This window comes from Saimiri boliviensis, chromosome 7 (genome assembly GCF_048565385.1).
Source record: "Saimiri boliviensis isolate mSaiBol1 chromosome 7, mSaiBol1.pri, whole genome shotgun sequence".
In the NCBI taxonomy this organism is placed as follows: Eukaryota; Metazoa; Chordata; class Mammalia; order Primates; family Cebidae; genus Saimiri; species Saimiri boliviensis.
The window spans coordinates 96,120,315-96,142,999 of NC_133455.1; the positions used below are offsets into that span (position 1 = coordinate 96,120,315).

The 22,685-nt window shown below is 36.4% G+C and overlaps 1 protein-coding gene across 2 annotated transcripts in view; it reads left to right on the top strand.

Annotated features, from left to right (window-relative positions):
- REDIC1 (regulator of DNA class I crossover intermediates 1) overlaps positions 1-2,365 on the top strand; it is a 74,847-nt gene extending 72,482 nt beyond the window's left edge. Inside the window, exon 13 of one of the 2 annotated variants that reach the window (XM_074403078.1) lies at positions 1,251-2,365. In XM_074403078.1, coding sequence (XP_074259179.1) covers positions 1,251-1,715 — 465 coding nt within the window. In that variant the 3' untranslated portion in view covers positions 1,716-2,365. The remainder of the gene's footprint in view (positions 1-1,250) is intronic. The other variant, XM_074403079.1, reaches the window with a different exon arrangement.
- Positions 2,366-22,685: the final 20,320 nt, after the last annotated feature.

The following is a 22,685-nucleotide window of genomic DNA, read 5'->3' on the forward strand; positions in this document are numbered from 1 at the left end:
CAGTCTGTTTCCTCTACCTTACTCTTACTCGTCCTTCAGGTCTCATTAAATATGTCACTTATTAGAAAAGTCCCTCACTGGCTCCCCACTCTAATTAGGCCTGTAAGTTATATGTTCAAAGTGCCTAATATTTGTTCTTCATAGCACTTTTCTCAAATTGTAATTATATTTGCAAGTGTATGATTTTTTTCACTAATGTCATTTCTACCCATCAGAATGTCTGCTCCAAGAGGGTCACATTATAGATGCTAAATTAATATTTATTTGAATAAATGAATGCATTGAGCTTGTGTGCTCAGCCAGTTTTAATGCTATTTCATATGCTTACTTCTGACGTTTCAGTGTCAATCAGCTAAAGCCTATACTCCATTTTATATTTAGTTTTTTATATTAACTTTGCATTTTTAGCTTGAATAATCAACACTTTTATAAGATTTTCATTAAGAGTATTTTTATTCAGTAATTAAGAAATAATTTTTTCACAAAGTTTGAAAAATTTATTAGAAAATTAAAATCTAGATGTGTTAAAAAGTTCTTATTTTGACTTTTTATGTAACAGTTGAGATACATATTGCTACTTAACTTTTCTGTTTATTTGATTTCCTGTTAGCTGATGTTCTTCTTAAGTTATGTTATCTTCTTAAGATATATATATCAATATAGATATTAAATTATAAATATATAATTATAATAAGTAATAGATATTAAATATACATTATTTAATACATATGTATTTATGTGTATATATGATATATAATTCATTGGACTGGGCCCATAAAACATACACAAATAGTTAATTTTTTACTTAATGATTTAATAAATAACTGAACAGGTTACATGTATTAGCTGTTCCCTTCAAAGGTATTGCTTCTACTCCACTCTTTTTAAGTAAAGGAAGAGTGTGCTGCATATCATTTCTTCTGTGTGAAAGGGTAGAGAGATGATATAGCCTATGATTAGAGGGACTGATAAAAGAAAAAAGTTCCTTCTCCTTTTTAGCTTTTTTGCATTTTTATTACAAATATTACTGTTATGCTATTTTAAAGTTCATGACCTCCCGGGAGGTATGGCAGATAATTGGTTGAAGACTCTTTGATGATATACCTGCTTTGAGTTGTAACTTGCCAAACTCTCTTCTGTATTTAGAAAATTTCTATAGTAGGGATTTTAAGCATGTATCCTTTGAAGTGATTGAATGTATTTTTTAAGTTTAAGCATGGTTTATAGCAAAATTATTAATTTTTTTTTAGCTTTCTGAAGATGAAGATCAAATATCACAGCAAATTGAAGATTCAAATAGGATGTCCATCAAAACCAAAGAAACAACCAATAATTTTTATGTAGAAAGGATGGAAAAACTTTCAGGTGATAGGATTGTTAAAAACAATGACAAAATTCATAAACAGAATGAGAATTTCTACCAGTTCTCAGTGAAATGTAATACAGATCAGTTTACACAGTCACAGTGCAATTCAGCACACATCTTGCAAAACAAAACCAGTAATAACTGCATTCTGCAGGTTGCAAGATATGATGTAGGGATACAAACAGAGAGTGAATCTGTAATGGAGGAAAAATTAGATGCTGCCATACAGTGTAATCTAATTTCAAAATGTACATGTAGAAGTGATGTTTCTCTTTGCAACCTTGAAAGGTGCAGTGAAAGTATTAAGGCAGATACCACTGGAGGGCAGGAAATCCTTAAGAACAAGTAATATTCTAAAATCTCTACCTAGGACGTAGAATTTCACTTGCCCTTAGAAAACAATAGTAAATGTTGAAAATTTCATTAGCATGGTAAGAAATGAGAAAATGTAGCTAAGCACAAGCTGACAGTGTTCAGAGAGTATATTTATGGTTCATGTTAAAACATTTTAATATTAATATATGTATTTAACTTTTATATAGACATTTCATTAGTAGCTTTGGTATATGGCAGAGTTTTTAGAAAATAATAGTAAATTTACTAGAATTCTTATGTATATTCAGTATATTATAATGATATGCTGTTATGGGTTAAAAATGTGCTTAATTGCTTTCTTCCTTGTTGCATTTATTTAAATATTCTTTGTAGTTGCATCTTCTGGCAAAAATATTCTCTTTGAAGATTTTAAGATAGAAAATAATACCTAATATATTTTATGTCCTCATAATAATTTTTTTAGCCATTTCTCTTTAATATTTTATTCCCATTTAATTCTAGCATTAATGTATAGATAATATACATATCTCCTCTTGCATGACATAGTTGTTTTTGTTGGTGCTGGTATTAATTCAAAGGAAATGTCCTATAGGATGAAAAGATGTTTTAATGCTTTTATAAAAGAATTGTTTGAAATTGAAAAATAATGATTTATGTTACTAATTTTAATAATGCTAAGATTCTTTTCATAAATATAATAAGATTTCTTATTTCTAAAATAAAGGCTTAGTTTCTAACACAAGACTGATTTTGTATTAAGATTTAAATGTTTGTTTTCTTTCAAGGTACACAGAAGAGGGCATTCCAATATCTAACTGAACCCCAAATCAATTTGTTAGAGGTTTCTGTGGCTTTAAAGAAAACAATGGTTTCATGTTACATTTTTATATACAGATAATATTACTCAAGAGTGTGTTTTACAAAGGTGATTTGAGGCCTAGCAATTTAGAAATACCAATTGCTAAAGCAGCAATCTTCAGATTTTTAGCTAGTTTTAGGAAGTTTTTTTTGCTGCCTGATGGAGTACAATAAGCTCCTAAGTATTTCTTCCAGCTTAATGATCAACTCATGAAAGGAGAATATAATTAGCTGATATATGTATGCTGATAGTTTTTCAAAAGGCCAGATTTTTATCCTGATATTACATGAAAGGTACTCCATTGTGGATTGATTATCCTGAGCATTATTTTGAAAAATACTGCACTCTATAGCAGTGAAGGCTGATATATAAAAAAAGAAGATCTATATGGATGATAGTAGAATAAACTTGAGATGTGACTCTTGGGTTGGTTTCAAGTATCAAATGTTCATCAAAGCCTAGCAATACTGAAAGTCATTAATTACAAAAGTTCACACCTAGTTCTGTTTATATCAATATCATAATGTGGAAGTTAAGCTCAGTAAGATGAAGAATTTCAGGGCTTTAAAAAATGCATCAACCACTCATGGTGAAAGCAGAGGAAGGTGCAATGCAGTAAAGAATTTAATTTTGCCCCAAAAGAAGTCTTGCCATTGCCCTTGGCTTCTGGGAGGTAACCTTGAAGCCCTTGGAATGTCATGGCTGATGAGTGTCTTTATTTGCCTGGGAAGCCTGGGCCAATTTAGATAGTAACAATGTGATTTAGGATGGAGACATTGAGTAAAGCAGTAACAGCTTGCCTTCTTAAGGGGTCAGAAACTGAGGTTGGATAGTCAGCCACGCCACTGTGATTGAGCCCCAGTAAAAACTTTGAGTATCAAGGCTCAGGTGAACTTCCCTGGTTGGCAATACTTCATGTGAATTATGACAGTCATTGCCAGGAAAGTAATACTGTCCATGGCTCCATGAGAGAGGATGACTGAAAACTCCCCATTTGTTACTTTCCTAGACTCTGTCCTATGTGTTTCTTCTCTTGGTTGATTTTAACTGGTTTCCTTTTCCTGTAATAAACCATAACTGTGAATATAATATCGTTGAGTGTGTTCTGTGAGTCCTTTTAATGAATTACCAAATCTGAGGGTGGTCTTGGAACCCACAGACTTGTTGTTGGTATCAGAAGTAAAGGCAGTTTTATGGATGTATCCCTAACTTCACAATTGCTAATTCCTTAGATGCTTTAAGGAGATAAATATATTCAGGGTGGAAAGTGAGTATGGATTTGCACAATAAGCCATCTTATGTAATTGTAACATACTTCTGAAAATGCATTACTGGTTTGGACTTTGTCTTGGTGAAATCATTTGATGAAAATATAAATAAGCAATTGAAGTAGACATTGTTTTTCATTCCATGTTTGTAATTTAATGTTTATAAAGCAGAGTAAATTCTAGCTAAGTTATATCCAGATGAAACAAAATGAAAACTTAATGATTCTGCACACATTTCTGAGGTAAACTGCCAATCAGAATGACTTCAGATAAGATAGTATATATTCAGTAAGGGCTGATGTTATACAGTATTGTGCTGGAGTTAGTGTTTAACCATATTTGTGAAACAGTACATTGTTTCAGTCCACAACAACTCTAGAAAGTTTCCATCTGTAATAAGATGAGAGGGTATCTTTAGGGGTAGTTTCATGTAATTTACTTTTAAAGCGTGTATAACAATTGTAATTTATTTACAATTTCTTGGTTAGCGTTTATTTTCCTCCATGACAGTGTAGCAGTGTAGCAAATGCTGTCTGTGCCCTGCTCACATTTCCTGGGCACCTCCCATTTTCATACATGCCAGCCTGACTTGCAGCTGCCAGTGCATGACTGGTTTCCTAAAGGGCTTCTTTTGGCTGCCAATACGTCTTCTGCCTTGGAGGAGGCAGATGGAAGTACCAAAGTGTTAATGCTGTTTGAGCAGTTGTTTTAAACAATAACTGAATAGGAATTGGTGATTGAATACTTCTCCCTGCCTCTTGGACAGGATAAGTCTTTGAAAGTGTGTTCTACAACTCTGCTTCCTCAAAAGTATCCACTGACCAGTAACAGTAGCATCAGTACTGGTTGGGAACTGGTTAGAAATTAAAATTTGTGGAACCCACCCCCAAATTACTGAATCAGAGTCTCAGGCAGTAGGTCCTGGAATTTGTAGAGTGATGTCTGTGCTCTCTCGTGTTGGAAAACCCTATTCCTGCTGAGTTCCTCAGAAAAATTAACCTTAAGTTGTTCACAGTGGTAACTTGCTTAATAACACACACTTCATTACTTTCCTTCTTTTCCTGTCTGTCTCCTTTCCCACTTGCATGTGTTTCTTGATTTCATACCCCAAACAAACTGTATGTACATGATTCCTTGCCTCATAGTTTGTTTTTGGGGCAAGTCAAATTAAGACAGGCAGGGATTGTGGCAAGTAGATGAATGAATTGGCTTCACAGGTATATCTAAAAGGTTAACCTTGCTAATTTTTGTAGTTTTACCATTCTCTAGTTTCAGATTTCCATTTCTGCTGTCTGCTGAAAATTTAGTATGCGGGTGAAGTGGCATGTAGGTACAAGTAAAGAGATAATTTGTGAAGTGAAATATATATAGAAGGATAAATTATCAAGAATGCTGGAAGAGAAAATAAATAGAAAATATGAAAGAGTGGTTAAACAATAAGGACAGAATGAGAAGCTTTATATGTTTAATTGAAGTCCCACAGTATAGGAGAGAGAAAGAATAGAGGCATAATTTGAAGAGATAATAGCTGAGAATTTTTCCGGAATTGATCTTTTATATAATCTACAGATTCAGGAAGACTAGCAAATTCCAAGTGGGATTTAAAAACTGAAATATATATTCTAGTCCCAACATAATAAAATGACAGAGCCTCAAAGTCAAGTGAAAAACAGAAGGCCACTGAAGAGAAAAACTACTTTCTTAGAAAAGACAGCTACAGTGTCAGATGACTCATTAATAGCAATGATGGAAGCCAAAAGACAGTGTAATAATACCTTCCAAATGCTGATAGAAAGTAATTGTCATTTCAAAATTGTGTTTCCAGCCCTAGTTTTGAAATTACAAAAGTATCCACTACTAGCATGAAGGATCTGCTTCTGTAGGATTTGGTGACTTATATTTAGGGTCTTTATATTATATGTAGATAAGCACTTTCTCTTTCACTGTAGGAAAGGTTTTTCCTGCTTGTATTTCTGTTTGCTCTTCAACCCATATGTTCAACCATTTTCTTATTTCTTATATGTCTTTAGGCCTTTTTAGAGACTTCATAGCACTTGAAATGGCTTTAGCCACAGGCATTTGTTTTATTTTTGCAGTGCTGTCTCTGTTGGTCTACAGTGTGTATCCCTTTAGCCTGTTGCTCAGGAGATACCATGTGTTTTCTCATTTCTTTCAAAAGGCTTTATTTCAAGCTTCTCTTTAATACTTAATTCTTATCATGCACTGCTTGAAATTTTAAAATCAGGACACATAGGCATATTTAGGAAGTTGAGTGACTGTATATTTTATATGTGTGTAATATATATCATAAGCTATATATAATCATATAATTGATATCTATAAATGTCTACAATGTGGAAGAATGGCAAGACACAAACTTATGAGATAATACACACAGTGAATTGAAGTAGCTGGTATGTGTCCGAGGGGTTTGTGTGTGTTCATTTTGTGTATTATGTGGTTCAGTTCTGATGGGCACAGGTTTGTCTGTTCACCTGGTATTTCTTATGGGCACAACTGCACATCAGCCAGTGTGGTACTTGCATTATGTTCAAATTGTTTCCAAATATGTCAGTCATGTGGAAACAAATTTGCCTTTCAAAACAACTTGGACCAGCAAAACTGTTTTCCAGGTCTGTATTGTCTTCTAATTTTCTTTTTCTTTTTTGATTTCCTTTTTAAAAATTTATTTACTGTACCTTAAGTTCTGGGATACAGGTGCAGAATGTGCAGGTTTGTTACATAGGTATACATGTGCCATGGTGGTTTGCTGCACCCATCAACCCATAATCTATGTTAGGTATTTCTCCTAATGCTCTCCTTCCCTTAGTCCCCCACTCCCTGACAGGCCCTGATGTGTGATGTTCCTTCCCCTCCCCTGTGTCCATGTGTTCTCATTGTTCAACTCCCACTTATGAGTGACAATATGTAGTATTTGGTTTTCAGTTCCTGTGTCAATTTGCTGAGAATGATGGTTTCTGGCTTCATCCATGTCCGTGCAAAGGACATGAACTCATCCTTTTTTATGGCTGCATAGTATTTCATGGTATGTATGTGTCACATTTTCTTTATCCAGTCTATCATTGATGGACATTTAGGTTGGTTCCAAATATTTGCTATTGTGAATAGTGCTGCAATAAATATATGTGTGTATATGTCTTTATAGTAGAATGATTTACAATCCTTTGGGTATATTCCCAGTAATGAGATCGCTGGGTCAAATGGTATTTCTGATTCTCCGTCCTTCAGGAATTGGCACAATGTCTTCCGCAATGGTTGAACTAATTTACACTCCCACCAACAGTATAAAAGCATTTCAGTTTTTTCACATCCTCTCCAGCATCCATTGTTTCCTGACTTTTTAATGATCTCCATTCTAACTGGTGTGACATGGTATCTCATTGTGGTTTTGATTTGCATTTCTCTAATGATCAGTGATGATGAGCTTTTTTTCATAGGTTTGTTGGCTGCATAAATGTCTTCTTTTGAGAAGTGTATGTTCATATCCTTTGGCCACTTTTTGATGGGGTTGTTGGTTTTTTTTCTTGTAAATTTGTTTAAGTTCTTTGTAGATTCTGGATATTAGCCCTTTGTCAGTTGAATACATAGAAAAAATGTTCTCCCATTCTGTAGATTGCTTGTTTACTCAGATGATAATTTATTTTGCTATGCAGAAGCCCTTTAGTTTAATTAGATCCCATTTGTCTATTTTGGCTTTTGTTGCCATTGCTTTTGGTGTTTTAATCATGAAGTCCTTGCCTATGCCTATGTCCTGAATGTTATTGCCTCAGTTTTCTTCTAGGGTTTTTGTGGTTTTACATCTTACATTTAAGTATTTAGTCCATCTTGAATTAATTTTTGTATCAAGTGTAAAGAAGGGATCCAGTTTCGGTTTTCTGCAGATAGATAGCCAGTTTTCCCAACACCATTTATTAAATAGGAAATTCTTTCCACATTGCTTGCTTTTGTCAGGTTTATCAAAGATAAGATGGTTTTAGATGTGTGGCATTATTTCTGAGGCCTCTGTTCTGTTCTGTTGGTCTATATATCTGTTTTGGTACCAGTACCATGCTGTTTTGGTTACTGTAGCCCTGTAGTATAGTTTGAAGTCAGGTAGCATGATGCTTCCACCTTTGTTCTCTTTGCTTAGGGTTGTCTTGGCTATACAGTCTCTTTTTTGGTTCCATATGAAATTTAAAGTAGATTTTTCAAATTCTGTGAAGAAAATCAGTGGTAGCTTGATGGGGATAACATTGAATCTGTAAATTACTTTGGCAGTATGGCCGTTTTCACAATAGTGATTCTTCCTATTCACGAGCATGGAATGTTTTTTCATTTGTTTGTGTCCTCTCTTATTTTCTTGGGCAGTGGTTTGTAGTTCTCCTTGAAGAAGTCCTTCACATCCCTTGTAAGTTGTATTCCTAGGTATTTTATTTTCTTTGTAGCAGTTGTGAATGGAAGTTCACTTATGATTTGGCCTTCTGTCTATTATTTGTTGTATAGGAACGCTTGTGATTTTTGCACATTGATTTTGTATTCTGAGACTTTGCTGAAGTTGCTTATCAGCTTAAGGAGATTTTAGGCTGAGAAGATGGAGTTTTCTAAATATACAATTATGTCATCTGCAAACAGAAACAATTTGACTTCCTCTCTTCCTAATTGAATAACCTTTATTTCTTTCTCTTGCCTGATTGCTCTGGCCAGAACTTCTAATACTATGTTAGCTAGGAGTGGTGAGGGAGGGCATCCTTGTCTTATGTTGGTTTTCAAAGAGAATGCTTCCAGTTTTTTCCCATTCAGTATGATACTGGCTGTGGGTTTATCATAAATAGCTCTTATTATTTTAGATATGTTCCATAGATACCTAGTTTATTGAGAGTTTTTAGCGTGAAGAGCTGTTGAATGTTACCAGGGGCCTTTTCTGCATCCACTGAGATAATCGTGTGGTTTTTGTCATTTTTTCTGTTTATGTGAAGGATTGTATTTATTGATTTGCATATGTGGTACCAGCCTTGTGTCCCAGGGATGAAGCCAATTTGATAGTGATGAATAAGCTTTTTGATGTGTTGCTGCATTTGGTTTGCCATTATGTTATTGAGGATTTTCACATTGATGTTTATCAGGGATATTGGCCTAAAATTATTTTTAATTATGTCTCTGCCAGGTTTTGGTATCAGGATGATGCTAACCTCATAAAATGAGTCAGGGAGGACTTCCTCCCTTTCTGTTGTTTGAAATAGTTATTATGAAGAAATGGTACCAGCTCCTCTTTGTACCTCTGGTAGAATTTGGCTGTGAATCGACCTGTTCTTGAGAGTTTTTTGGTTGGTATGCTATTAATTGCTGCCTCAATTTCAGAAGTAATTATTGCTCTAGTCAGGGATTCGACATCTTCCTGGTTTAGTCCTGGGAGGGTGTATGTGTTCAGGAATTTATCCATTTCTTCTAGAGTTTCTAGTATTTGTGTAGAGGTATTTATACTATTCTCTGATGGTATTTCTTTGGGATCAGTGGTGATATCCTCATATCATTTCTTATTCCATCTATTTGATTCTTTGTTCTTTTCTTTTTTATTAGTCTGGCTAGGTGGTCTATCTATTTTGTTGATCTTTTCAAAAAACCAGCTCCTAGATTCATTGATTTTTTTTTTTTTTTTTTTTTTTTTTTTTTTTTTTTTACGGGTTTTTTGTGTCTGTCTCCTTCAGTTCTGCTCTGGTCTTAGTTATTTCTTGTCTTCTGCTAGCTTTCAAATTTGTTTGCTCTTGCTTCTCTAGTTCTTTTAATTGTGATGTTAGGGTGTTGATTTTAGATCTTTCCTGCTTTGTCCTGTGGGTGTTAGTGCTATAAATTTCCCTCTAAACCCTGCTTTAGCTGTATCCCAAGATTCTGGTACATTGTGGCTTTGTTCTTACTGGTTTCAATAACTTATTTCTGCCTTAATTTTATTATTTACCCAGTAGTCATTCAGGTGCAGGTTGATCAGTTTCATGTAGTTGTGTGGTTTTGAGTGAATTTTTTAATTCTGAGTTCTAATTTGATGGCACTGTAGTCTGAAAGACTGTTTGTTATTATTTCCATTCTTTGGTATTTGCTGAGTGTTTTACTCCCAATTATGTGGTCAGTTTTAGAGTAAGTGTGATGTGGTGCTGTGAAGAGTATGTATTTGTTGATTTGGGGTGGAGAGTTCTGTAGATGTCTATTAGGTCCACTTGGTCCAGAGGTTAGTTCAAGTCCTGGATATCCTTGTTAGTTTTCTGTCTCATTGATCTAATACTGACAGTGGGGTGTTAAAGTCTCCCACTATTGTTGTGTGGGAATCTGAATCTCTTTTTAGGTCATTAAGAATTTGCTTTATGTATCTGGGTGCTCCTGTGTTGGGGGCATATATATTTAGGATAGTTAGCTCTTCTTGTTTCATTAGTCTCTTTACCATTATGTAATGTCTTTCTTCATCTCTTTTGATCTTTGTTGATTTAAAGTCTATTTTATCAGAGACTAGCATTGCAACTGCTGCTTTTTTCTTCTTTCCATTTGCTTGGTAAATATTCCTCCATCCCTTTATTTTGAGCCTATATGTGTCTGCACATGAGATGGGTCTTCTGAATACAGCATACCATGGGTCTTGACTCGATCCAATTTGCCAGTCTGTGTCTTTTAATTGGGTCATTTAGTCTGTTTACGTTAGGTTAATATTGTTAGGTGTGAATTTGATCCTGTCATTATGATGCTAGCCAGTTATTTTGCCCTTGAATTGTTGCAGTTTGTTTATAGTGTTAATGGTCTTTACAATTTGGTATGTTTTGCGGTAGCTGGTACTGGTTTTTCCTTTCCATATTTAGTGCTTCCTTTAGGAGCTCTTTTAAGGCAAGCCTGGTGTTGACAAAATCTCTCAGCATTCGCTTGTCTGTAAACCATTTTATTTCTCCTTGCTTCTGAAGTTTAGTTTGGCTGGATATGAAATTCTGGGTTGAAAATTCTTTAAGAATGTTGAATATTGGCCCCCACTCTCTTCTGGCTTGCATGGATTCTGCAGACAGATCTGCTGTTAGTCTAATGGGATTTTGTTTGTTGATAACCTGACTGCTCTCCGGCTGCCCTTAACATTTTTTCCTTCATTTCAACCTTGGTGAATCTGACAATTATGTCTTGGGGTTGCACTTCTTGAGGAGTATCTTTGTGGTATTCTCTGTATTTCCTGAATTGGAATGTTGGTGTCTCTTGCTAGGCTGGGAAAGTTCTCCTGGATAATATCCTGAAGAGAGTTTACCAACTTGGTTGCATTCTACCTGTCACTTTCAGGTACAGCAATCAAATGTAGGTTTGTTCTTTTCACATAGTCCCATGTTTCTTGGAGGCTTTGTTCATGCTTTTTTCATTATTTTTTCTTTAGTCTTGTCTTCATGCTTTATCTCATTGAGTTGATCTTCAATCTCTGATATCATTTCTTCCACTTGATTGATTCAGCTATTGATATTTGTGTTTGCTTCACAATGTTTTTGTGCTGTGTTTTTCAGCTTCATCAGGTCATTTATGTTCTTCTGTAAACTGGATATTCTAGTTAACAATTCCTCTGATTTTTTTTTCAAGGTTCATTGTTTCCTTGCCTTTGGGTTAGAACATGCTCCTTTAGCTTGGAGGAGTTTGTTATTACTCACCTTCTGAAGCCTACTTCTGTCAATTCATCAAACTCATTCTCATCCAGTTTTGTTCTCTTGGTGGTAAGGGGTTGTGGTCCTTTGAAGAAGAGGCCTCTGGTTTTTGGAATTTTCAAACTTTTTGTGCTGGTTTTTCCTTATCTTTGTGGATTTATCTACCTTTTGTCTTTCATGTTGGTGACCCGCAGATGGGGTTTATGTGTGGGTATCCTTTTTGTTGATGTTGATGTTCTTCCTTTCTCTGTGTTAGTTTTTCTTGTCATAGTCAGGCCCCTCTGCTGCAGCAGGTCTGCTGGAGCTTGCTGGAGGTCCACTATATGCCCTGTTTGCCTGGGTATCACCAGTGGAGGCTGCAGAACAGCAAAGATTGTTGCCTGTTTTTTCCTCTGGAAGCTTCCTCCTAGAGGGACACCTGCAAGATGCCAGCCGGAGCTCTCTGGTACGAGGTGTCTGTTGACCCCTGTTGAGAGATGTCTTCCAGTCGGGAGACACAAAGGTCAGGGACCCACTTGATGCAGTGTGTCCCCTAGCAGAGCTCGAGTGCTATGCTGGGAGACCTGCTGCTCTCTTCAGAATCAGGAGGCAGGAATGTTTAACTTTGCTGAAGCTGCACCTACAGCTGCCTCTTCCTCCAGGTGCTTGTCCCAGGGCAATGGGAATTTGATTTATAAGACCCTGACTGGGGCTGCTGCCTTTCTTTCAGAGATGTCCTACCCAGAGAGGAGGAATCTAGAGAGGCAGTCTGGCTGTAGTGGCTTTGCCGAGCTGCAGTGGGCTCTACCCATTTCAAACTTCTTGGCAGCATTTTTTACACTGTGAGGGGAAATTGCCTACTCAAGCTTCAGTAATGATGGATGCCCCTCCCCTCACCAAGCTTGAGCATCCCATCCCATGTCAACTTCAACTTCAGACTGCTATGCTGGCAGTGAGAATTTCAAGTCAGTGTATCTTAGCTTGAAGGGCTCCATGGGGGTGGGACCCACCATGCCAGACCACTTGGCTCCATGGCTTCAGTCCCGTTTCCAGTGGAGTGAATGGTTCTGTCTGACTGGTGTTCCAGGCACCACTGGGGTATGAACAAAACTCCTGCAGCTAACATGGTATCTGCCCAAATGGCTGCCCAGTTTTGTGCTTCAGACCCAGTGCCCTGGTAGTATACTAGGGGAATTCCCTTAGGCATCGGAGGGAATTTCCTGGTCTGTGGGTTGTGAAGACCGTGGGAAAAGCATAGTATCTGGGACAGATTGCATCATTCCTCACAGCGCAGTCCCTCATGGCTTCTCTTCTTGGCTAGGGGAGGGAGTTTCCTGATCCTTTGCACTTCCCTGGTGAGGCAGCACCCCACCTTGCTTCTGCTGGCCTTCTGTGGCCTGTACCCACTGTCTAACCAGTCCTAATGTGATGAGCCGGGTACCTCAGTTGGAAACGCAGAAATCACCTGCCTTCTGTGTTATAGACTGGAGCTGTTCGTGTTCAACCATCTTGCCCAGGAATCGTCTTCTAATTTTCTTAATAGTGTGTTTTGAAAAGGGCAAAAGTTTTAAATTTTGATAAAATCAAATTTAACTTTTAAAAAATATTGATTGTGGTCACAGAAATTTTCTCCTGATTTTTCTTCTAGAAGCTTTGTACTTTTAGTTCTTATATTTGGTTCTGTGTTTCATTTTCAGCTAATTGTTGTGGTGTCTGTAACATAGGGTTATTGGGGGTTTTAAATTTTTTTTTAGGTATAGATATCCAGTTGCTCCTGCACTATTTGTTGAAAAGACTACTCTTTCTTAATTAATTTTGCACATTTATCAAAAAACAGTTGACCATCCATATGTGTTTGAACTCTTTATTCTGTTTCATTGATTTATATATCTCTTCTTATGCCAATATCATACTGTCTTGATGATAGTATAGCTGCTGCTGCTTTTTCAAAATTGTTTGGGCTAGACTTGGTTGTTTGCATTTCCATAGGCATTTTTGGCTACAGCTTGTCAATTTCTACCAAAAATTCCTGGTTGGATTTTGATAAGAATTGTGTTGATCTGCTATCTCAATTTGGAGAAGTACTGATGTCTTAATAACATTTAGTTTTATAATCAATGAATATGCTGTATCTCTTTATTCAGGTTTTCTTTAATTTATTACAGCAGTATTTTGTCCAAAGTACAGCTTCTTGAGAAACATGAAAGTTATTTTAAGCCACTAACTTTTGAGGAGGTTTTTTTTTTTTTAACCCATAGTAGATAACTGGGAACACATTTTTTGTAGCTGGGAGTGATGTGCTAGCATAACAAAACCACAAAACATGTGGCTTTAGGACTAGGTGATGGTTGAAGCTGGAAGAACCTTAAGATTGTTAGTTAAGGTCTAAGGACCTTAAAGAGATTCTTAGTGTAACTATATGGCCCTTGAGGTGGCTCATATTTCACAATTTCCTTTAGTGAGGGCTGAAAGGAAATTAAAGATAATGTTATGGCCAGGCACGGTGGCTCACGCCTGTAATCCAAGCACTTTGGAGGCCAAGGCAGGTGGATCACCTGAGGTTGGGAGTTCAAGACCAGACTGACCAACATGGTGAAACCCTGTCTTAAAAAAATAATAAATAAATAAATAAATAAAGATAATGTTATTGAAAGTTGGAAGGATTGGAATATTTATTACATAGTGACATAAAGTTCAACAGTATCACCTGAAGTAATATGGAAAATAGAAATAGAAAATAAGACTAGAAAATTATGCTGATTTTCAAGGAGAATGTTGATGATGACTCCTGGTTTCTAGCTGCCTATTGTAAAATGGCAGATGAGAGTGTTAAGCAACAGAGAGAACTTGAATATATAAAGAAGCCAGAACTTGCTGGGATCAAAAATACAACTTTCTCATTGTAGGCTCTTCAGATGGCAAATGAGGCTAAAATTAAGAAAAGCCTATTGGATGAAGGTCAAATTTAGGACATTGTCATGAAAAACGTAATAGAGATGATTTCAAGGGCATTATTGTACAACCTTTTGCAAAGATTTGAGGTAGTATTTTATTCAGATAACTTTCTCTAAGGATCTTGAGGGACATGCATTGCAAATTGTCTCTTCTAAGCAATAGGCCTTATAAGAACGTCAGGGTGCTTTCCTATAGCAACCTTTTGGAAATTAAAGGTAGAGAAATGCTTATCTTGATGAATTTTGTGGGTATAAATTTGGCAGATGGGGTGACCTGCAGTATGATTCATGTGAGACCCACAAAGTTTTAAGAGAAGCCTACTTGCAGAAACACTGCCAGCTTGGACTAAAGGGGACAGAGACAGACCATCACAAAAAGAGAGCTTTGGAATTCTGAAATAATTCTAGTAGGAAGCAGGTTGAGAAAACTATTTAGCTGCAAACATTTTTTAGTGGAGAAGCATTGTTTTAATGGAAAAGGATGACTTGAGGAGGAACTATGAGATCAGAGGATAGAGCTAAGACCCATGGAGATGCTATGCTGCATTATCAGACAGCAGACCCGAGTCAAGGAGCCAATAGTTTGAGCATGGCAGGATTACATAATTGTTATAGACTAGTGAATCCTGTTGGCCTTTCTTTTCCTCCCTTTGCAATAGGAAAGTCTGTAGTAATTATCCTGTGCTTCTTCCACCATTGTATGTCAGTGTCAATGTGTGAAGGACATATAACTTGTCTCTTTAGTTCACTAGGTCTTTGGATTGAGAATAACTGTACTTTATGAGCTGTATTCGAAAAGTGGTATCTGAGGAGATTCATCCACACTGGTTGCCTAAGTAAGTGGAGTATATTTTGCATGTGAAAGGAATATAAAAATTTGTGTCCAAAGGGTATGTTTGCAATTTCTTTCACACTCCTTCCACAGCAGGTGGAGTCTAATTGCCCTTCCCTCATTATCTGTGAACCTTAATGACTTGCTTCTAACAAAACAGAATGAGGAAGAAGTGATGTTGCATGGTTTCCAAGGCTATGTCATAAAATGTGATAGAATTTTCAGCGGGCATGCTCGCTCTCTCTTTCAGGACACATGCCATGGGTGTCCTGAGCTGCCATATGAGAAGTCTGGCTATCCTAAAGCGCCCACACTGGAGAGACCATGTGGAGGGATCACATAGTGATTGAGAGTAAGATGCCTGAGAAGCCCCAGATTTCCCAGCCCCAGCCTTTTGGGTCTTCTCAGCCTGAACACTAGATGTGCAGCCCCAGTCCACGGTGAGTAGAAATGAGCTGTCCCTACTAACCCTGCTCAGATTTCATATTTATGGTAAGATACTGTATGTTGTTTTATGCAACTAAAAGTTTGAGGTGGTTGCTACACGGCATTAGATAATTGGAACAGAGCACCTTTCACTGTCTTATTCTCCTTAATGTTGTATTTACTGTTGAGAGCCAGAACTGTGTTGCACTACTTTTTGTTTTTTAATATGTATGGCTCCAAATAATGGTTTTTTTACGCAGTGGAGACTCAATAAATCCAGTTGGTGATAATAAACGCATTGGAGCACAACCCAGAATATATGCATCTGGCTCTTTAAAAGCAGGTCTATTCTAGCGATGTTCGGATTACTTTGCATTTCCCCTTGAAAGTTCGTTTTTGTTGCTTTATCTTAGTTATGTTCTACCCTTTGCTTTAGTTCACAAACTAGTATCTAGCATTTCTTTTACTTCATCTCAACTTCTACTCCTTAACCTAAATTTGCCTCATGGCCTGATGATGATATCTATAAAATGTATTGAACTATATGTAAGTTTTATAAGATCAAGAGCCACTGTATCTCCCTGAAACAGTGCCCAGTAGAGAGTGTTTACTCAGTAATCATTTCTTGATTTATTATAGCTAGATAGGAGACACAGAAGCAACTTTATATGCATACCTCCTTTAATCCCCACAACACTTTATTAGGATTTTTATCCCCATTTTGCAGATAATGAAGTTGAATAAGTTAGTGAAGTGATTTTCTCGTCAGTAAGTCAGTAGTGGAGACAGGATTTGAATCAAAAGTCTGACTTCAAAGCCTGTGCTCTAATGACTGATTTTTAACCATAAATTCTAGCATATGTTAACCATAAGTTTCTAGCAGTCGAATTAGGTATTATCCATTGACTTGGCCTACAACATGTATTTTATTGGATATTTGGCCATTGCTTCTCAAGAACTTATGTCTTGCCTGTCCCTGATTTGGAAAGAATCTACCAAAATATGATTATGCACATGAAATTCTGAACTAAGAAGACCTATTTCATTAACACAGAGAATACCTGTCGAGATGAAAAACTTACAAAATATAACATTCACTGGAGTCATTTAAATGTTTCCATGCTTGACAAAAATTAAGATTTGTAGGAATGAGTGAAAAGACCTATGGCAATTCTTTTTTAATGTTAGATTTCACACTCTTAGAATTGGACATTTTAAATCTTCCAGATATACCAGTAAATGTTTTTGTTCTGTTAAGCTGAAATCACTTGCTCATGTGGAGTCTGTTTTCCTGTTGCATGTTGGCATGAGAATTAACTCTGTTTCCCTGCTCTTGGCCATTTGGTCCTCACCTTTCTGTGTCACTGAACATGTATGTGAGCAATGTTTGCCACCCTTCTGTCTTTTAAGAATTTTTATTCATATGTCATTTATTAATTAGAGAAAGTGAATGCATAAAAACTGAGAGAAATTAACAAAGTAAACCAAGAGAGCAGTTAGAAACATTTGAAAAATCAAAATGCAATGAGTATAAAGATACCTTTTTTATGTCATCACCTAATTATACTGACACCTTATTATGTTCAATAGTCAAATCTCATTTGTATTTAATAATTTATAATGGGAAACTACTTCATTTTAGGGAAGATCAGATTCAATGGTTATTATTTTCTTGGACTGCTTTTACTTGGAAATAACTTCATCTGACTTTATAGAAAGCGATCTTAGTAATTTTTGGAGCTTCCAACATTTGTTTAATATGTATGAAGGTAAAATATTTCAGTGTATATCTTAATCTGGGAGTCTTTTCTAAATTTTACAGCCAGACTTCCTGTATATTTTCAAATGTAATTGCCATATACTGAGTAAGTTTGAAAAATGGGAGATTAAAAAATCAAGTGGATATATTTCCAATTCAATCATATTTTTGTAATATGAAATAATACATATTTTATTAGAAAATTTTTCCAAGTAAAATAGCTGATAAGATTATACTATTGAATTGAGATGCAGACTTGCAATTCTGTTGACAACTACAACTTTTGCTCTTCCTATAAATATGTACTTAACAATTATTTGTAGATGACTTACCATGTGCAAATAAATACCTAGAGGCTATGGGAGATACAGATTAGTTGAGACAGCTGCTTTCTTTATGAGTTCTTAATTTAATAGAGGATTCATTCCTTTATTCATTCAGTCCTTTAGTCAGTAAACAATATTGATTGAAAACCTACTGAGTTCAGGTATTACCAAAGCAATGATCACACATTAGAAGAAAAGATAGAACTGATCCCTAGCCTTCAAAACTCATGATCTATTAGGAGCTCCCACATAAAGAAAATACAGCAGAATAGCATGATTGAATTATTTATTCATATTGAGTTAAAATATATCCCTTTTGACTGGGATGCTCAAGGAAGTCTTTCTTGAAATTATACTTCCAAATCGTATAAGTCACTACATGAAATAAATGCTCAGAGCCTTCATTTTTTGAAATTAATTACAAAAGAGGCACAAAAAACAAATGCAGTACTGTAGATTGCCAAAATGATCATAATTCTCTACCCCTTTCTGTATTCCCATCTGGTAAAATGTGATGTATTTTCTTTTATCAAGAAGTGTAATCTGTTTCTCTACCTCTGGAATTTGGGTAGGCATTGTGACTTGGTTTTGCCCAAAAAATATGACACATGTGAAGTTGTGACAATTCTCAGCCTATAACTCAAGCTTGCATGCTTCTGCTCTCTTTCTTAGAATCCTTCTCATCTTCCATGGATAAGCCTAGGCAAGCTTATTTATGAGAAGACATGTGTAGAAGACAGGTGTGCCATCCCAGCTGAGTCTTCTTAGGTAGCTGTCATACAGCCAACATAACTGTTGAAGTCATGTATTAGTGACATTAGGAGTTATGGCAAGAGCAACCGTATAGGATCATTTGACATTATCAAACCACCAAATTGTGTATTTGTTGATATATGCCCCTACATTTTAGATGGTTTATTTCATAGAAATAACTAGCTGATATGTCAGTTAATAAAAATCTTCCTAATGCTTTAGAATTGGGAGTGGGGGGTAGCACAGTTAATAGGTGAAACTGCATGTAGGAAAAAGATTTAATTACCAAGCTTTTAAGACCGTTTATATGACATATGTATTTTTGGGGAATCCTTTTTTCGCAAGCCAATTTTCTTTCCTATAGTGAATTTTTGTGGTAAATGTGGAGTTAGGATTGAAATTACTCATAGGCTATATTTCCTTCCAAAATGTTGTCTTAAATTAATAGGAAATAGTTATTTATTTTCACAAAAACAACATGCTGTAAGTTAAGTTTTTAGTGTTTTTTGTTTTATTTTCTGGGCGCCACTTTACAAGGTATAAGTGATACATTAAGGTTTTATTCAGTTGCATCTTGGGATCACTTGCAAGGATAATTTGTGATGAAAAATATAAATGGGCTACAGAGAATCAGTGAGACCCTGTGCTGTGCTATAGTTAAAGAAGGCATATATGGAGGAAGAAAGGATGGGAGACTTGGGCTCCAAACAACTATATCTGTTCAGAAAATCTAATTTCCTTGGTGTTTCTAGATTATTTTTAATCTTCATAACTTTTTTATTGCTTCCCAAAATGTGAAAACACAGCTGTTTAATGATTCTTTTTGTAACAAAATTAAAATTGATTTGGATTCCTTTGTTAAAGGAAACCTTATTTGTATTGGCTGAATAAACCTTATTTTAAAACTTAATGTAATATTCATAATTATGTATGCTTCTTTAATTTTTTTTTTTTTTTTTTTTTTTTGGAGACAGAGTCATGCTCTGTCACCTAGGCTGGAGTGCAGTGGTGCAATCTCGGCTCACTGAAACCTCTGCCTCCCAGGTTCAAGTGATTCTCTTGCCTCCACCTCCTGAGTAGCTGGAATTACTGGGCTTCTTTACATATTCTTAACATGTTCTTGATTTAGAGAAAACATGGGTAGAAGAGATAACTTCAGGTTTTCTTAAAATATCCAAATTTCTCCCTAAAACAATTTTTTTATGCATTCAGAATGCCCATTATATTTACATCGGTATTACTCCGTCACTTGAACTGGACGTGGGTCAGTTCTTCTCTCTCTTTTTTTTTTTTTTTTCTTTTGAGACAGAGTTTCGCTCTTGTTACCCAGGCTGGAGTGCAATGGCGCGATCTCAGCTCACCGCAACTTCCGCCTCCTGGGTTCAGTCGATTCTCCTGCCTCAGCCTCCTGAGTAGCTGGGACTACAGGCACGCGCCACCATGCCCAGCTAATTTTTTGTATTTTTAGTAGAGACGGAGTTTCTCCATATTGACCAGGATGGTCTTGATCTCTTGACCTCGTGATCCACCCGCCTCGGCCTCCCAAAGTGCTGGGATTACAGGCTTGAGCCACCGCGCCCGGCTAGTTCTTCTCTTTTTAAAAAATAACATAATGTAAAGCCTACCTTAATCCTGGGGACAGACAAGCATATCGGTAGACTTCAGCCAGCCTGAGCATCATCTTGACTTCAACCAGCCTGAGCATCATCTTGTCAGAGAATATGATAAGAATGTTATGTCTCCATTTCCTTGAGGAGGATCATTATTACTGAAGATAGAAGAATTTTATCATGTAGTTCATTTCACAGGGCTTTGGATATGAAGAAGTGTAGAGAGGTGTTAACGGACAAACCAAACTTTGCAAAACATTTTAAAGAGGTTTATTTTTAGTCAGTATGAGTGACTGGCCTGAGAAAAATAGAAACCCAAGAAGTCTTGAGTACATGGTCCCACAGTTTGGTTTTACACATTTTAGGGAGGCAGGAGTTACAGGTGAAGACATAAATCCATATATGGATGGTATACATTGGTTTGGCCTGAAAAGGTGAGATATCTTTAAGTGGGGGCTTATAGGTTATAGGTGAGTTTCCAGAATCTTTAATTTATAATTGGCTAAAAGAGTAAGGCTCTGTCTAAAACTCGAGGTCAGCAGAAATAAGTTTTTATGATAAGGAAGCTGTGTCAGTCAGCCACAATATACTGGATCTAAACAACCTGTTTAGCAAGACTAATGGCCTGCAGATGTGATGTAACCCTTGCCTTTCATGGCCTTAGGTCTTGTTCTTATTGCCACAAAGAGTGTGTTTTGTCAGTCTGTGATCTCTATTTTAACGTTAATGCTGGTCAGTTGTGAGTAAATTCCAAAATGGTAGAGGGTATAATGAGGCCTGTCTAACATCCCTTACCCTCATGGCTGATAACTCAGTTTTTAAGGTTTCTCTGGGGTTCCCTTGATTAAGAGGGGGTCCATTTGGTCAGTGGGGGGATTAGGATTGTATTTCTGGTTTGCAGGTAGGAGTCAGTACAGTGACTGTGAACATTTTCTGATTTGGGCTAAGCAAGATAGCTTTTTAAAAAAGGCCACTGTGTCAGGCTCTTTTCCACAGTTGAACATCTTTTTTTTTCAAGGGAGGAAGAGATCATGTAATTGCCAGATATATCTTTGTTACGTTTATTAAGTGTTGATAAATTAACTCTAACATCTAACAGTTTGAAGGCTGAACTCTTGGCACCTTCATATTCATTAAGATTTCTAATTAAACTTCAGAAGTAAAGGTAATTTTAAATTGTTTTGTTTTTAAAGGTACAGTTGTCTTGGTGACAGCTTATCTTTACCATGTGTCAAGGTGAGCTGTCTTGGAGCTCCCGGGTAGAGGACCTCTCTGCCTGTGAAGACCTCAGAGAAGGCTTCAGTGTCTTCTGGTCATTTGCCCAGTAGTTTTTCCTGGTAGGAAATGGTTTCTTAAATCATGTAAAAAGATACTGTGTTTGCCTTAGCTGGAATTTTTCATGTTGTATTTTACAGAGTTGTAGAAGCTTATTCAGTTTCTGGTCTGGCAGGTAAGGAGCTTGGAAGTTATACACTGTCCTCACAAGGAAAGTGCTAAATAAACTGAAAATCACTAACTCTTCTATGTGAAAAGTAAGGTCACAGGAAAATTGCTGTCCCCCAAATTGGAGAAACAGACAGATGGATAGAGAGAATCACTATTTACCAGAGCAGAAATCCTAAGTAGAAACCTCCATGGGAATCAGTGCCTGGACAGGAAAACCTAAATTGTAAGAGGCAAATTGCTGGAAGATCAGTATGAACAAATCTGAACTAAAAACTCCATGTGGCCCAGTGATAGTGAGGAGCCCCCCACCTTCACTGACATACTTTTTAAAGTTTTACTTTGATATATTCTATAAACCAGGTTTATAGAATGATGATGGGAGAAAATCCCCTTGTGCCTCTGGTAGGGGGAAGAGAAAATTAACCATTTTGAAATATGCCAAAGGATTCTGTTGCTTTTAATAAAGCCAGTCCTCAAGAGAAATTCTTTTATCTCAGCCTAACTTACTAGGGTTTAATCAGAGCCTAATTGACTTGGGGGAAAGGAATACTGAACTCCAGCCTACTCTAGCTGTCCTTTCCCACTTAGAGGGAGAAATAACTGAGAAGCACTTGTGAAGTTCACAGCCCAGGGCACTGCCTAACTAAAAGACTGAAACATAGTCATAGAACTATAGAATGCTTCTCCTTCCCTCATATCGTATCACCATGTCACCAAAAGTTTACTTGTCAGAGTTTCTTTAACCCAGTACAGTATATCTAGCTTTCAATGAAAAATTACAAGGTATACTAAAAGGCAAAAAACACAATTTGAAAAGACAAAGCAGTCATGTATCAGACTCAGCTATAGCAGGGATGTCAGAATTATCAGACTGAGAATTTAAAACACTATAAAGGCTCTAGTTGAAAAGGTAGATAAAAGAACAGATGAGTGAGGTAAGCAGACAGATGAAAATTCTAAGAATCAGAGGTGCTGGAGACAAATACACTGACAGACATGAACAATGCCTTTGACAAAGGGCTTGTTGATAGACTGGACACAGCTCAGGAAAGAATCTCTGAGCTTAAGTATATGTCAGTAGAAACATCCGTAACTAAAACAGCAAAGAGTAAAAAGATCAAA